This window comes from Bos mutus, chromosome 19 (genome assembly GCF_027580195.1).
Source record: "Bos mutus isolate GX-2022 chromosome 19, NWIPB_WYAK_1.1, whole genome shotgun sequence".
Taxonomy (NCBI): Eukaryota; Metazoa; Chordata; class Mammalia; order Artiodactyla; family Bovidae; genus Bos; species Bos mutus.
The window spans coordinates 47,936,901-47,954,063 of NC_091635.1; the positions used below are offsets into that span (position 1 = coordinate 47,936,901).

The window sequence follows — 17,163 nt, forward strand, 5'->3', positions numbered from 1 at the left end:
AATTTATGCAAGTGTGATTTCTGATTTTCCCAGTGGCATTGCAAATTCAGTTTGCTTACCTTTGGTATTTTTAATTTTGGTGTGTGCTATTATATTCTGGAATCCTTTACTAGGTTATTTATTTGTACTGTCTCTACATATGTAGAGACTCTGTGGAGTCCTTGACTGTATAAAAATCATTGATTCTTTTCCTCCTTTTTTAGCACATGCTGTGTTTATGCTTTCATCTTAACTCATTTTGAGTGTGAATGTTCACTTTTAGTTTCTCATTTGGCTGTTGGGGGCGGGTCTTCCCTTGACTAATAGGTGTAGCACCTTTTCATTCTTTTTTGTTTGTTTGTTTTTTGTAGGATGTCAGTACTCTTCTTGTCCAAGCGTGCCGACTCGTGCCTCTTAATCAGAATCATCTTGTCAGCAAATTGTCTCAGCTTATCCACCATTTACTTAACACGTTACAGGTAATCCTGTAGGTAACTTTAGAATTCAGATCATGAGTTTTGAGAATAAGTAACTATCTTTGAGATACTACATCTGTGTTAGGAATGATAGCCTGGTCTTTTCAAAAGCTTTGCAAATATGAGAAACAATTGCCTTACTAAGAATTATATCAAAACAAATATAACTGACCAAAAAAAGAAAGTTTTCCGCCAGTTTGTCCATCAGAGGGATTCCTGTCTGTTTGTTTCAGGAAACCAATATCATTCAAGCCCCCAGACCTTAGAATTTTTCAGGAAAGATGTATTAATATTTGACTAAACGTATATCTAAGAATAAGTTGAAATATCCCCAACCTCTTTCCTATCAATATTTTTTTCCCTCTCCCAAAGCTACCATTTTTGTCATCTAACCTAAGAAGTTGCTTAGCTGGGGTGGGGCCCTAGATAAAAAGATCCCTGATATCTTTTTAGGAACAGTTCAAAAATTGAGGCTCTTACTGTAAACTACTACATGAGTATTTGAATGTAGTTAGCACAAAACTTATCAACTAAGTAATCTGAGGTGCTTCTGGTTGCAAGAAACAGAAGAGACAACCCAGAATAGCTAAATAATTTTTTTTTTAATTATCTTACATCACACGCTCCAAGGAATGCAGCTTTAAGGGCATTTAATAATTAAGAAGCTTTCTGGCATCTTTCCATTCTGCCATGCTAAGTGGATGGGTTGTCCTGAGCTAACATCTCTCACACTCATTAGATGCCTAAAATCCAGGAATCCCATGGAAAATAAGTAAATAACACCCAGCGGAAGCAAAAGAACTATTTATTTTCTTTCTCTTTTATTTAAGAATGAGGAAGCTTACCCCCTAGACTCTCCAGCAAATTTTCCCTGATACCAGGCTGGAGAGACCTAGGTGGTATTAGGACCCCTCTGTAGCAGTCTAATCAGGGAATGGAATTACCGTGAATGGCTTAAACCAGGAATTTCAACCTCGACTGCTCATTAGAATCACCTGGAGGACTTCTGCTCCCTAAATGATTAACAGTATGCAGCTCAACCCTTCTATCAGGGTTTCTCATCTTCAGCACTGTTGATATTTTGGATTGGATAAATCTGGGTTATGAGGGATTGTCCTGTGCATTGGAAGATGTTTAGCGGCATCTTGGCCTCTACTCAGCAGATGCCAGTAGCATTCCTCCAGCTGTGACAGTCAAAAGTGTCTACAGGACAGTGCCAGGTGTTCCCTGGGGGACAAAATCGCCACTGATGGAAAACCACTGTCTTAGCAGAATTGGGATTTACCTTCAGGTCTCATGTGGGAAAGGTGGACATCCAAATAAGATCAGCCCTCTGCCAGCAAGGAAAGAGGAGATGAATGCTGCAGGTGGCCAACTGTGTCTGATACTTGTGACTTCCTAAATGAAATAAGACGGTTTTAGAGTTTAGAATTTTTCAGACTAATGTGGTGGCGTCTGAACATTGGCTATCCTTAGCTACGTGTGCTAATAAGCCACTTCAGTCATGTCCGACTCTATGGACTGTGACCCTATGGATTATAGCCTGCCAGGCTCCTCTGTCCGTGGGATTCTCCAGACAAGAATTCTGGAGCAGCTTGCCATTTCCTTCTCCAGGGGATCCTCCCAACCCAGGGATCGAACCTGCGTCTCTTGTATCTCCTGCATTGGCAATTGGTTTCTTTACCACTAGCACCACCTGTTCTTGCCTGGAGAATCCCAGGGACGGGGGAGCCTGGTGGGCTGCCGTCTATGGGGTCGCACAGAGTTGGACACGACTGAAGCGACTTAGCAGCACCAGCAGCAGCACCACCTGGGAAGCCTACATTCTTAGCTATATCATCTTTTTAACACTGACAGTTAGTAAAGTTCCTGATCATGCATGGCACCCATAGCCCTGAACAAGTTTCTGGCATTTGAAGACAGTTTATTTCAGTTGTCCATGAATTGATACTTGGATTAGTGTACTTTATCCAATAAAATCATAAACTCCTTAAGGACAGGAATATGCTATTTCTTCCTGTTATATTCCCCACATCATAGCAAAGACATAATAGCTATTTAGCAGGCATATTTAGTCACAGTGTGTTTGTCAAGCATTTACCAGGTATAAAGAAACATAGTTGAAACCAATACAACATTGTAGACATTAAAAAAATAAAATTTAAAAAATTTCTTTTCAGTGGATCAGACTTAACATCTGTGTATTTACAACTGCCACTGTCTGGTTAGTTAAAGAAAAAGTTACAAGGACTTTGCCAGGTTCTATTTGGAGTGGAAGGATTAAAGGGAAAGAAGGGAGCAGACACTGGGGCAAGAAGAAGGTTCTCTCGATCAGATCTTTTTGACAAAAAAATATGGACACACACGTACTCTTTCACACACAGCTTGATTCAGGTGAGCATTCATGTCTGAAAAGGAATATTTTTTTAAAAGTTAGATCATATTTATTTTTCCCTCTCGATAGGTGATTGTTGACGAGCAGAACCTGGATTTTCTGTTGGCATATACTATTTCTGCTATTCAGCAGTGCAGTTCCTGGACGCACATGCAGATTCTCCAAGCTCTGGCAGCCCTGGTTTACTGCAATGGCTCAAAGTGTCAAAAGGTAAACTGTGTTCTGTCTTTGCTTTGAAGGTTGAGAACACAGGCTCTAAACCCGCAGGCATGTGTTGAGATTTCTCTCCTGCCATTACTTAAATGTGTAACCTTGAGTAACCCTTACTCAGTCACTCTGAGCCTTGTTTCCTCATATGTAAAATAGTTCCTCTGGGGGTGAAGTCTCATTTGTAAAGTGCTTGGGACTTGGTACATATCAGTCGTTATTATCATTACCTTTCATGTATTCAGCCAAGCCAAGACGAGAGAGCTTCAGCAGCAGGCTTGGCTGAGAGTACTGATCCTTACTGATGTTTTTTGGCATATTTTTGTATGCCTATCTGAAGGATTTACCTAGCAACTAGTCTCTTGGTACTTAAATTTCCTTTAGTTGAAAAAAAAAGAAATCTGTTTAAAAAATAATATTTTCCTAGCAGCTTTCCTTCGGCCAACATTGGCTGTGATTTTGTTTCAGTACCTTCCAGACTTGCTTGGCAAGAGTGGACTCTTGATGAAGTTGAGCGACTTGGCTCAGTCGGACCCTGAAGTTAGGAGAGCTGCAGTGCATTGTATGGCAAACTTATGTCTCAGGTATGTGGATTCAGTCATTTCCCAAGCTGTGATAAGACAGGGCCTCTCATGGGCCTTTTGTAGGTGGTTCAATCTGTCTGAAGCCAGAGCCAACTTAGAAAAATAATCTTATGTTGCATTTCTCATGCTCTTTGCTAATAAGATCATCTTATGTTGTTTATTTTTAATTTTAACATTGCTTGTAAAGAAAGCTCATAAAGAAGTAAAGGAAAAAATAGACTAGGGCCTTATTTCTAAAATATGGTGAAAGTGATAATATGTGCAGTGTGTTGAGGTTTTGTTTTTCTGTTGGTATAAATTGTAACCGTATTAAATCTTTTAGAAGGATATATTCATACTAATTTAAGCTTTGGTGAGATATATCTGTCATGGCCAATTTATTCAAAGAAAATAGAAGCAATACCAGCTGCCCAGTTCTGGATTCATGCAATAGAAAGTGAGCAACCCAAGCTTGAACGGATGTGTAATATCTTGTTTCCACATTGCCGTATTGTCCAGTGGCTCAGGAGGCAGGTCCAACGGTGTGATTCTAGCTGGACATCTGTATTATTTCCCTCTAAGAACCAAAAAGCAGAATAAAAAAGATTTCTCTTTCTGTGTATTTGTTTCCCTACCAACTTCTGTAACGTTTCCCTGAGGAAACCATTCTTCTTCCTGTTCCTTCCAGCCTTGTGCCTGTCCACAGCAGTAGTTAACCAAAGTGCATAATCTTCTGTGATACAGTTTGATTCAGGATATATCCCAATTCCATTAGTCAATGGTACTGTTACTCTTTCGCAAGCCCTATTTCAAAGGCAACTGCGTTTTGAGTCGCTTTCTCTGTATGTGTTTTAGTGTGCCCGGACAGCCGTACTTGGAGGAGCCCTACCAAAATATCTGCTTCCAAGTTTTCTTGACCACTTTACAGTCTCCAAAATCATCTGACATGGATGACATCACGTTCTGCATGGTGGGTGAGACTACCTCTAATCTTATGACGGTTACCGATGTGTCTAGAAGCAGCAGTGGAATGAAAGCTGCTATTAAGAGTTTAATTTGGTTGCTTGTATTAGTTTTGTCTAGAGATACATGCATAGGGGAATGATTATAACGTAAAAAGACTGAAATCATCTTTCAGATTTAAATCACAAGAAATGTTTTTGTTTGTTTTGTTTTGCCATTGTTTTTTGTTTTGCAATTCTAAGTTCTTAAAACTACTGTTCCACTCCCGACTTTAAAAGCTGTACAGTTTCAGACTAGTGACTGTCTTTTAGATGGAAGGTAAAGGGGTGGATTTCAACAAAATCTGCAGTAGTTTATTTCTTTTTAAAAAAATCCGATGCAAAGATGATAGTTTATTAATGTGATTTAAATTCAGTAACACTTTTCAAAAATTATAGATCAAAGGTGGTGAAAATTTCTTATATAAAGTCTGCTTAGATAAAACTACTGGGAGCAATTTGTTCTCCATGCCCCCAGGTTTTCTTTTTCTGTATTTCTAAAAAATGAGCATATTTTAAATTTTTAAATGGGATCATATTTAGTGTGCTGTTTTGCAACTCTCCTTTTTAAAGTTAATACATCTTGAACATCTTCTTAGTACCTCTTGATGTACCTCATGTTTTACAACTGCTACGGCTGGGAGACCTTGGCAAGATCTTGAGCCTATGTGTTCTTCATCTCTGGAATGGGACAGAGGTTATAACTACCTTGTAGAGGTCTTATGAGGTATATATGATCTAAAAGCATTTAAAATGCTTGGGAAAGTGCTTGCTGTTATTGTTAAGTTTCATATGTAGCAGAGGTTTAGCTTCTTAAATAATCATTGTCATAACTGATGGAAATGAAAGTTTTTTTCAGCATTTCTACTACTTTACACAAGGCTACAGTTCATATCCTTTCCCTGTAGAGAGTTTTTCTTAAGTACAGAATCCTATAAACGAGATTACTGGCCAAAAAGTTAATGCTGATCAGAATTGCCCTCCAGAATCCTGTTCCCACATGCATTCCTTTGCTTTTAAAAGCTGCTGTAAAAAAAAATAAGATAAAAGAGCTCCTGTGGTTACATGATAAAAGAGATTTCCTGTTTCTGATCTCTGCCACCACATTTTTATTCCTATCATATTCTTCCCACTAAACATCTTTTTTTTTTTTTTGCTCACCATTAGTATATGCTGGCTTAGGAACATGTACAAAAAGACCACTCGTACTCAATAAAAGCACTCTATTCTTCAAGAAAATAATTGGTAGTCGATCATCAGCTCTGTTCTCTGGATCTTCATCTTTGCTTTTCTCTCCCCGTCCCACATCTAAAGTTTGTTTTTTTTTTAATCGCCTAAAGGTCTTTTCCTTTCCCATCCTACAAAGTGCTAGAAAGTTGATCCCTGGACAAACAAATTTCATTTACTTTTTAACTTTTTCTCTTTTCTCACCCTAGTTGTTGCAAAATGCCTTAAAAGGTATACAGTCTCTCCTAAATGGTGGGAAGATGAAACTGACACAGACTGATGAACTGGGAGCTCTTCTAGCTGTGCTGAAGGTAAGGCATTGCCTCTTTAAACCCCAAGTCCTCACTGTGGTTAGTGTCTTTCCTGTGGACACCTCAGGCATAAGGACGGCTTACCTCTTTACTCCAAGGCTAGCTTTAGAATATCATATTTTAAGAGAGAAGAATAAAATGTTCGTTTTCAAACATACTTAAAATTAAGAACCTAAAAGAATAAATCTCGCTTTAGTAGACTTACCAGAATTCTAAAATTTTATCAGGACTAGTTAATGAGGTATGATCTGAGATTATTTTAGTTTGTCTTGAATCTGTTTGGACTTGGAAGAAGAACCAGATATTCTCCTTGCCTTTAGCTCCCATGTAGTAGGCAGGCCAGTCAAGATGTGTATTGTTAGGGGGACTTCCCTGGCAGTAGAGCAGTTAAGACTCCACATTTCCAATGGAGGGGGCCTGAATTCCATTCCTGGCTGGGAAACTAAGATTCCACATGCCGTGAGGTGCTGCCGAAAAAAAAAAGAAGAAGACATGTATAATTAGGGGGTCATCCTTTGGCTTCTGAGCCTGCCAGTCAGTGGGAAAGTCAGGTCAGCCTCTCTGAGGATCCAGCTGTCTTCATTTCAACTGGGAAATAGTAAGAACTTTGTGGTGGTCTTAGATCAAAGTCACATATGATAACTTTGCTTTATTATGACTAAAATTTTGATTTTTTTCCTGTGCCATCGCCCCTGCTTCCAAATACATAGAGAGCTAGATTTGGATATGGATATGAGAGATGAGTTTTAAAAAATCACAGATAAAATAATTAGGTAAAACTGATTGGATAAAATTTTTAAATTAATAAGCAAAAGTAATAAGTAAATAAAATTTTAACTTAAACCTAGCCAAACCAGATCTCTCTGGACTAGATGAGATTAAACTCTTCTTTAAGCCCTAATCCTTCAGGGAATCTGTTTTCTATCCCATTTTAGTTTTCTTTGTAAAGCTTTTAAACATCAGTTTGTTCATCTGTGTGATTCAGAATATGGTGAATAACCTTGTTTTATGATTCATTGTGTATGTGTGTCTCCTTAATCTTTATTAGAAATCCATGTTCCACGGACTCCCTGGACTAAACATAGAGATGCCCACTGTGTTGTACCCAACTCCGCTTCCTCAGTACGATGGACGGCCGCCCATCCAGCCGCAGCAGTCGGAGTCCAGCACTTCTCGCCCAGCTGTGGTACACTTACGTCTATTTAGATTTAAGCTATGGACTGTTTTCACTTGCTTGCTCCGTGTGTTTTCTATGATTTGCATCACTGCTGTGCCAAGGCTCACCTTGAATTTTATTTCAGCTTAGGATTTTTAGCATAGTAAGTTTAAATTCATCAGATGGCTAAAAATACCAGTTAGAGCATCTTAATACTTGTAAGTGGTTCAGGCAGTATAACAGCTATAAACATGGGCATTCACTTTATACCCATAGCCAGTCATCCTCACCCCTCAAATGCTCTGGACCACAGCTCAGCAGACGTTTTCTCTAAAAGTCTGGTTGCAAAACATTATAGGCCTCTGTTGCCACTGTCAGATTTCTCAGTCTTTCCAGACAGCTGCCATCTCCCTCATGTTTCTGTTGGAGTACCATACAGATACACGGCCTAGGTATTGCACCTAAAAGTATATTACCTGAGAAATGCTTATAATTCGAAATTATTTCACTCATTGACTTACTCATCATTTACTGAGCACCTGTTATATCCCAGACATTGTGCTAGGCATTAGGAACATTGACTCTGGTTTTAGGAATTTGAGGGAAAAGGTGAAGGTGGATAAACAAACAACCATATTGCAGTCTTATGATTTCTTTCATCAGAATATCCACAGCATATTCTAGGGGCACATTCAGGGCAACCAATAGACGAGTAAGGAGTGCTTTTTTAAAAGACACAGTGGCTCACCTGAGCCTCAGGAATGAGTACAGAGAAGGAAGGAGAGTGCTTTTTCCCGAGAGAGCAATGGGTAACAACCATGGGGAGTGTGAATGCATGCAGCCTATTTATTAACCAGTGGGCTAGAGTGTCAGGTGTGCAGAAGGGAAGGTGGGGCAGGTATGTAGCAGAGGCCAAATCATAAGGGTCTTTCAACCCTGTGCTAAGGAGGTTGGGTTTTTATCTTTTAGGTGGTAGAAATGAAGAATCTTAACGTAGGGGAGTGATATGATCAGATTTGCATTTCAGAAAAATCTCAGTGGTAGCAAGTAAAAGGGTAAGAAGTCTGGAGCCACAGTAATTATCCAAGGTAGAGGTGATGAGGTTAGGGACCTTGGGCATGCAGAGGAGGGCACAGATTCCAAAGACCTTTGGATGTCTGAGAGAAGCAAGTAGAAGAAAGGAAGAAATTGGTGTTTACATTGTATTTACAGAGCCCCAGTGGGCTGCCGTCTATGGGGTCGCACAGAGTCGGACACGACTGAAGCGACTTAGCAGCAGCAGCAGTGCCCTAAAACATGGATTGTATGTAGTGGAGTCATGTTTCTCCTAGGCATCTAGAGTGGTACTAGCTGTATATCCTATTTGCGAGAACTGAGAAGACAGTCACCCAGGTCATTTTCTGTGACCTCAATCTCTTGCAGAACCTCTGTTGAAAAGCCTGAATGCTTTCACAGCCGGGCAAGGCAGGTGGCATTAGCTTGTACTTAAACAGATGAGGATGGGCAAGCTCAGCGAGGCTAAATGATTTGCCCCGGCTCACAGCAATAGTGTTTAAACCCAGATGACACGTTTTGCTCTGTCCCAGGTATCTCACACCTTGTTTCTTACAGTCCAGAAAGGTGTACGTCAGCACTTAGCGTAGTGCCTGACACAGAGAGTGTTGAGTGAGTGCCGCTTTTTTCTCTTCTCTTCTTCTTTGTCCATACTACATGTTGGGGACATACTAAGTAATTATCAAATGAGAAGTTACCAATAGCTATCATGTACATGTTTTCATTTGCTCCTAAAATCAGAATAAAAAGAAAAAATCAAAAGTAAAAGCGAAGAAAATCCAGCAAGGAGAGGAGGAGGAGGAGGAGTCCAGTGGTGAAAGAGAAGTGGCCCCAGTCGCTGGTGCAGGCAGACTGAACCTGCACAGAGGGGACACTCAGTGCCCCTCCCCCCCGGGTGCTCAGAGTTTGCCGTTAGCTGCAAGTGGAGCGGCAGGAGAAGACCGAGTCTCTTCACCCTTCAGCTCTTCCAGTTGGAAGAGGGTCAGCAGTAGTGAGTCAGACTATTCTGATGCTGAAGGAGGCATGCAGAATAAAGTGAGGTAGTAGTATTTTGTTATATTTTTATGCTTTATATTCTGAATTGAGTGTATAAGCTCATAACCTTAAAGTCTATTGCACATGCTGTAACTTGAAGATTCTCATTTATGTGGGATTTTGCGTTACTCTGCAGTTTTTGCATTGTTCTCTCCTCTGCCTTTGTCCATGTGGTTCCTCTGCCTGGGTTTATTCTTTCTTTTCCTTGTTTTGCCTCTTGCCTTATTAACCACTACTCATCTTGTATGTGAGCTCAACAGTCACGCTCTGAGAAGCCTTTTCTGCCTCCCTATGCCAGTCACTCCCTTACGTGACTCGTCTCTGATTACTGTGCTAAGGTCTCTTTAACTGTCTTTCTTTGCCATAATAAGCTTGTCAAGGGCAGGAGCTTTGTTTCTGGCTGCCAGCCTCAGCACAGTGCCTGGCACATACTTAGGTATTCTCAGTACCTGTCTGTTGGATGAATGGGTACTCTGGAGTATCTCATATTGTATACTAATTTCCTAATATCAAAATGTTGCCCTCTTATTTGCTAGCTAGTAGTTTTTTTTTTTAACTATCAACCTTATTAACTTGTTTTGTAAACAAATTGCTTTAACATGTTTTGACCACATTTTGAAGTAATTTAAAAAATATGTTAGCATCTTTCAGACTTATGTGGAGTGGAATGCTGAATTTCTCACTGTATCATTTGAGTTGCCTGTAAAAAATAGTGTTTCATGCTCATGTTTTTAAAAGCAGTTAAAAGACTTTTTTCTTCCTTCTTTTGGTTGTTAAAGGTCTTACCAAGCCAGAGTTCGCCAAGGAGCATTAGCGTGTTTTCTTTCTACTATAAAATCAATAGAAAAAAGAGTTCTCTATGGCTACTGGTCAGCCTTTGTTCCTGATACACCAGAGCTTGGAAGCCCACAGTCTGTGTCCCTGATGACTCTTACGCTAAAAGATCCTTCTCCAAAGGTAAGAGCGTTTAAATTCTAAGTGTTACAACTAGGACGACTTCACAAGTCTTTGTTGTTCCCTCTGCCCCATCTGATCGCATCAGAACAAGGCTCTTACTAATACTGACCCAAGTCCTGACTTGAGAAGCACTCGATGGGCAGGGGGATAGGAGGATAGGGCTTACGTGGCTGTCAGGTTGAGGGAGACCACGCTGCGGCCTCCTGCCCCAGGGCTGGCTTGCGGCATGAGCACGCTGCGTTGCTGCTTCAGTGTCCTCTCTGAACTGCACTGAAGCAGCTGTGCGTCCGTTTCTTTTATGATAGTGTTGCCATGGTGTTTACAATAGAAAAAAAATTCAAAATGGCTTAAATACACACTGGAATATCATGATATATAGTGGTTATGAAAGATATGTAAGGCTGCGGAATGTGGATGATGTTTTATGAAAGTATTGATAGAGAATTTTATGATCCCAACGTGGTTTTTTTTCTTCCTACTTTTCTGTATTTTTCAAATCATAGTAATAAATAGTAATACATAGTCTAATGAGAAAAACTTGTTTTTAAAAAAGAAGAAAAAATAACTTGGCAGTCGTGGATAGCTACAGCAAGGTAGCTGTGGCTGATCAGATATTTGCCTCTTCTTGGATATGTTAACTCTTCTCCGGAAGTTAGCTTTTTACCCAAATAAGGAAAGTAGTCTGCTGTTTAGATTCCCCTTAACGATAATGAACATTAAAAAGTCATGCTGAATGGTATCTCATGTCCTCAGGTAACCAACCTACTTTCTCAAAGTAAATAGTTTTAATGAGGTCAATAGTATTATTTCTTTTCTGTTTTTAGAATTTTTCCCTTAAAAGCAAGGAGGAAGGCTAGCAATTCATAATGCATTGGAACTCCCTTTGATCATCTCCTTGATTAGCTGATTACTATATAAGGAAACTTCTAAAGGACCCTTCGACATTTTTCATAGAGTGAAGAAAAATAAACTAGCCTCAATTATGAGCACAAAAAATGTTTTATAGGGTAATTTCAGATACTCTCTATACTAAATAGTTAAACTGGTAAAAATGTTTCCAACTGACTGAATCATAAACAAATGAGAACCTGGGAGGAAAATGGAAAATGATGGTGGCAAATAAATAACTAATGAGGACAGTCTAGTAATTGGAAGGAAAACTGCTATAAAAATTGAAAAAATATATATATGTATTTATATTTTTGAAGACCCTCCAGCTGAACAGAACTGCAGTAAATATCTGAGAATATGCAGAAGAAAGTAGGTTGACATAATTTTCATGATATTTATATCTTTTTTATTTTTGAAATGTTTAATGATGTTAAGAAGTGTTTTATCGGTGAGAGAGGCTTTTTAGAAAGACTGCTAGAAAGTTATGTGTGAAAATTAAAAGTACCTAGTTCATGTCACTGGAGTGGAATAGCATTTTGGATTGATCAGAGCTAGGTTTAAAGGTGCAGCCATGTGTAAAAGCTGAGTGGTCGTTTTCTCGGGTGCTTGTTGAGTATGGAGTTGGGGAGCATAGACTGAGGTTTCCCTTAGCCAGGATGAAACGTGACAGGACAGTAGTGTCATAGCTTCTCCTCAAGTGCACACTGATGATGGTTTGGAGGTCATGGCAGCTCTGGTATAAACCTGTGGTGCATTCAGTTGGAAGCACAGTCGTCACTGACATACTGAGAAATTTTTTATGTATAATTTTATTTATTTACTTTGGCTGTACTGGACCTTCTTTGCTTTGTGGGCTCTTCTCTAGCTGCGCTGAGTGGGGGCTCTTCTCTAGTTGCGGTGCGCAGGTGGCGTCTCTTGTTGCGGAGCATGGGCTCTAGGGTGCAGGCTCGACAATGTGGTGCACAGGCTTAGTTGCTCTGCACAGGGGTGGGGTCATACGGGGCCAGGATGTGGACCAGACTGTGTCCCCTGCATTGGCAGGTGGGTGCTTTACCACTGAGCCACCAGGGAAGCCCCTCACTGACATTCTTTTGTTTTCATCTGTGATAGTTAGAAATGCTTTTTCCCAGTTAGGAAGCAAAGTTAATTGAGCTGAAAACTTTTTATTTTGAATATTAGTTTCTTTTTACGGCTTGGCTTTTAATTTTGTTTGGTTGGCAAGCTCTTAAAATTGTAGATTTTAATTACATTTTATAGAAATGGCAGTTTCTTTAGCATAACATCTACCTTTTTCAGTTAAGACCAGCCAGTGGTCTAATCAGAGGGTTGGCAGACTATGGCCAATGGGCTGAATCTGGCTCACTACCAGATTTTGTATGATCTATGAGTTAAGTGGTTTTTAATGCTTTAATTTTTTTTTAATAAAAAGAATATTTTGTGACATGCAAAAATTATATGAAATTTAGATTTCACTGTCGAAAAGAAAAATTTTATTTGAAAACAGAAACATTTATTTATTTATACAGCATCTGTGCTGCCATAGCAGAGTTGAGTGGTTGCAACAAAGACTCTGTGGTGTGCAAAATCTAGAATATAAAATTTGTACTACTGGCCCTTTACAGAAGAGTTTTGGTAACCCCTTATCTAAGTTCTTGGATCAGCTGACTTGTGCTTGAGATCTCTCTCTCCACCCCACCCCACCCCCACACACACACCACACACATACACACACACACCACTGTCCTCATACATTGTCAACTTCCTAACTTTCTTAAGTGATTATGCTTAATTCCAAAGATTCATTCTGCTGTACTATAAATTTGTTCTCACAAAAACTTTGGTTTTTTTGTTTATGATTCTACTCTCTAAAAGGCATGTAGAAATGATTTGTTTCAACTTAACTCCTGAACAACAACAGCAATTTGGAGATAACACAGTTGAAGATTTTCTGGAAAACCTTTTTCACACCAAACTCCGATGTGCTTCTTACTGAGTAAATATTTAGATTAGATCCTAAAGTTATAATGTTGATTCCTTGCTTTTTAAAAGTCTTTTCAATTGGCCTTTTGGGGTGAGCTGACCAAAGACAGTACAGTAGTGTTTCATTAGTAGTCCTGCATTTATCACCTACATTCCATTTTGGTTAAATTTGGCTTTCTTTCCATTTATTTTTTCCTTTCTGATTTTTAATGCCGCAGAATTGTCAGAGTACCAATTAAAAGTAATTAAGCTTATAAAGAAAATCTTGATTCAAAGGCACTATTCCTGACAGATAACAGCAGTCCACTGACAGAGGTGCCCGTATTTTCCTTTCCATCCATAAGGTTATATTTAATAGTATTTCTTTGAGTATCAAAGGTTTTTATTGGAGCTAGTGTTATTTTCTGTACCTAAGAATATTTTTGAAAGTTGGTCACTAATGGTGTCTGCCAAGCTGAGTATGCATGGAGTTCCAAAGATCCTATTTAATTGACACTGAGCGCTCATGGATGCTTTAGGGTAGAATGTAAAGCAGAATGTCCTCAGGAACTTTGATGTAAAACAGATCGTAGATGGGTCTATCTTTTTCCACCCCACAGGCTGTTGACTTATCTCTTGTCCGTTGGCTTTATGCTCGACTAAACTAGGCTTCTCGTCCTTAAGTTATTTTCATGCTCGTGATTTTAGGTTTCTATACTATGGTATAGCTTAGACTTATTCCCTATAGTAAGAAAACCTAAGAGCAATGTGATTTAAAGTTCTTTGTTTTTTTTTAAGTGAGGGTAGGGAATGACGGTGCAAGTGCCTTAGTCCACAGCTACTTTTAGGACGTGATAGAAATCACATTGCCTTTATTCGTCTAATTAAAATTATCTAAATACTTTGAAAATGAAAAGTATATATAGGAAGAAGGGGATTTGACTCCTGATTTTTAACTCACTGAAGTGAATCCTTCTGAAATTTCAGACACGTGCCTGTGCCCTGCAAGTTTTATCTGCCATCTTGGAAGGCTCAAAGCAGTTTCTTTCCGTTGCTGAAGATACCAGTGACCACAAAAGGGCTTTCACTCCCTTTTCCGTAATGATCGCTTCCAGCATTAAAGAGTTGCACAGATGTCTTTTGTTAGCTTTGGTGGCAGAATCATCCTCACAGACCCTCACTCAGATCATTAAGGTAAATGTGCCAAGATATCAGTGAGTTGGCAGAGGCACTTTCTCTACTTCAGTTTTGTGTAATGTTTATATTGCCCACAAATAAATTGACTTAAGAATATAAGTAATTTTATTAAAGATAACCTGATTGGAAGTCTGTTCTTCCTACTTGTCTGATCACAGCTATATGTGATCTTTGTATATGTGATCTCTTTGTATGGCCAAATAAATGATTTACTAAGACAGTTCCTTTTAAGTTGTACCAAGTGCCCTTTTCCCTTTAAAAAGGGAAAAGAAAAAAAAGACTGATTTTCAAATGAATGTAAAGACTTTGTTTTTTAATTAAATGCTTTAAATTTTGTCTCTGTGCTGCAGCTTAATCAGGCCCATTAATGAGCTACTCTTTGTGTTTTGTAGTGTCTTGCAAACTTGGTATCAAATTCACCTTATAACCGTCTGAAACTCAGCCTGCTGACCAAAGTCTGGAACCAGATAAAACCTTATATCCGCCACAAAGGTTGGTGGTAGTTTGATTGCTTCTTTATATCAATAAAATCTAGATTACTAGTTTAAAATATTCAGAACATTTTTATAACACTAAGATAATTCTGTTTATTATCCTCAAACTTTGAGGGGAACCAGCTATCGCCAGAACCCTACTTTTGATAAGAAATAACTTGGAGAATCAGCTGTTAAGTTCAATGCCTTTTCAATGCATCAGTGCAGTGACTGGAGTATCCCTTTACAATTAAGACCGAGCAAATCGTAGGGGTTCTGCTCTAGTGGGGCTTCCCTCGTGGCTCAGCTGGTAAAGAATCTGCCCACGATGTGGGAGACCTGGGTTCAGTCCCTGGGTTGGGAAGATCCCCTGGAGAAGGGAAAGGCAACCCATTCCAGTATTCTGGCCTGGAGAATCCCATGGACTATATATATAGTCCATGGGAGTCGCAAGAGTTGGACACAACTGACGACTTTGACTTCACTTCTTCACTTCTGCTTTGGTATATAATAATTCATAGTCTTTAGATATAAGTAGAAAATGGATAGACATATAGACATTTTCCTCTTTTTGGAAAGAAGTGGAATATAAAACCTAGTTTTGCTATCAGGATAATGTTGGCCTGATACAGTGAATGTGGAAGCATTTCTTCCTCTTCAATTTTTAGAATAGTTTGAGAAGGAGTGGTATTAAGTCTTCTTTAAATGTTTGGTAGAATTTACCTCACCCTTGAAGCCATCTGCTCCTGGGCTTTTGTTTTGGATGGAATTTTTTGATCAGTGATTTGATTTCAGTACTAGTAATTGGTCCCTGAATGTTTTTAGAAATTTATCCATTTCTTCTTGGTTGTCCAATTTGTTGGCATAGAACTGTTTGTAGTAATCTCTTGTAAATCCTTTGTGGTGTTGGTTGTATCTTCTCTTTCATTTCTAATTTTACAGATTTCGGTTCAGTTCAGTCATGTCTGACTCTTTGCAATTTGGGCCCTTTTATTCAGACTCTTTTATTGATTTGGACCCTCTATTTTTCTTGATGAGTCTGGCTAAAGGTTTTTCAATTTTGTTTATCTTTTTGAGAACCAGTTTTTGGTTTCATTGATATTTTCTATTGTTTTTGTGTGTGTGTGTGTATCATTTTATTTATTTTTACTCTGATCTTTATTTTCCCTTTGAGTTTGTTTTTCTTTTTTTAGTTCCTTTAGGTATGAGGTTAAATGGTTTGTTTGAGATTTCTCTTACTTTCTGAGGTAGGCCTGTATTGCTATGAATTTCTCTTTTAGAACAGCCTTTTCTTTACGCAGTAGATTTTGAAACACTGTGTTTGCATTTTCATTTGTCTCAAGGTTTTCCTTTTTGATTTTTTTCAGTGACCTATTGGTTGTTTAGTGGCATGTTGTTTAGACTCTACTTGTTTGTGTTTTTCTAGTAGTTGATTTCTTGTCTCATAGGATTTTAGTCGGAAAAGATGCTTGATATGATTTCAGTCTTATTAAACTTATTGAGACCTGTGTTATTTTGCCTAATCCTCTGTTTGTATGTATCAGGTAGAGCAGCTGCATCTCCTGTTCTTGGTAGAGTGGCTAAGTGTAGAAGGTGAACTCTGAGGCCCGGGAGTGTGGTTCCCCCAGGTCACCAGAGCCCAGTGCTCCAGGAGTGTCCCTGTGTGCGTGGCGCCTGCCCTTCTGTTGCTCCTGGGCCGTGCTTTCTGCAGGTGTGGTAGTGTATGGGGTTGGCTCCCAGTGCAGCTGGCTGTAACTGGGAACTGAATTAGACGAGCATGTGTTGGGTGGGATCCACAGATCCATGCTAATAAATTAAATGGCAAGAGTCAGAACAGGGACTTGCCGGTGCCTGGCTAAGTAGAGAGAGCAAGAGAGACGGGGGGAAAAAAAAATTTTTTTTAAGTGGCGCTCTCTAGCTTCTCAGAAACCCTCAGGCGCATGCTTTATTAGTAGTCAGTGAATCTCCTTCTTTGATCAGCTTCTTTTCAAACTGCTGTCTGTGTGCCATAACCTGGAGCCAGTGAGTTTTTGTGCACAGCCTTTTGGAGTGGATTCACAATTCTCTACAGCCCTCCGACTCTCTCTCAGGTGTAACCCCCACTGGTTTATGGGGGAATCATCTTCCTGGTGCAGGTCCCCTGGGCTGGGGAGCCCAACATTGGGTTCAGAACCCTCACTCCTCAGGAGGACCTCTAAGGCTGTGAAATCCCTCCTGCCTATGGTTTGTAGCACTCAAGGGGTGTAGGTCCCTCTCAGACCATGTCTCTGCCCCTCCTACTTG

At 39.5% G+C, this 17,163-nt stretch overlaps 1 protein-coding gene across 1 annotated transcript in view; it reads left to right on the forward strand.

Annotated features, from left to right (window-relative positions):
• Nucleotides 1-17,163, forward strand: part of HEATR6 (HEAT repeat containing 6) — a 32,667-nt gene that overhangs the window by 2,342 nt on the left and 13,162 nt on the right. Inside the window, exons 2-11 of the mRNA XM_005888172.3 lie at nt 351-458; nt 2,920-3,060; nt 3,526-3,641; nt 4,476-4,590; nt 6,058-6,159; nt 7,208-7,345; nt 9,110-9,408; nt 10,183-10,360; nt 14,198-14,404; nt 14,800-14,899. Coding sequence (XP_005888234.2) covers nt 351-458; nt 2,920-3,060; nt 3,526-3,641; nt 4,476-4,590; nt 6,058-6,159; nt 7,208-7,345; nt 9,110-9,408; nt 10,183-10,360; nt 14,198-14,404; nt 14,800-14,899 — 1,504 coding nt within the window. The remainder of the gene's footprint in view (nt 1-350; nt 459-2,919; nt 3,061-3,525; nt 3,642-4,475; nt 4,591-6,057; nt 6,160-7,207; nt 7,346-9,109; nt 9,409-10,182; nt 10,361-14,197; nt 14,405-14,799; nt 14,900-17,163) is intronic.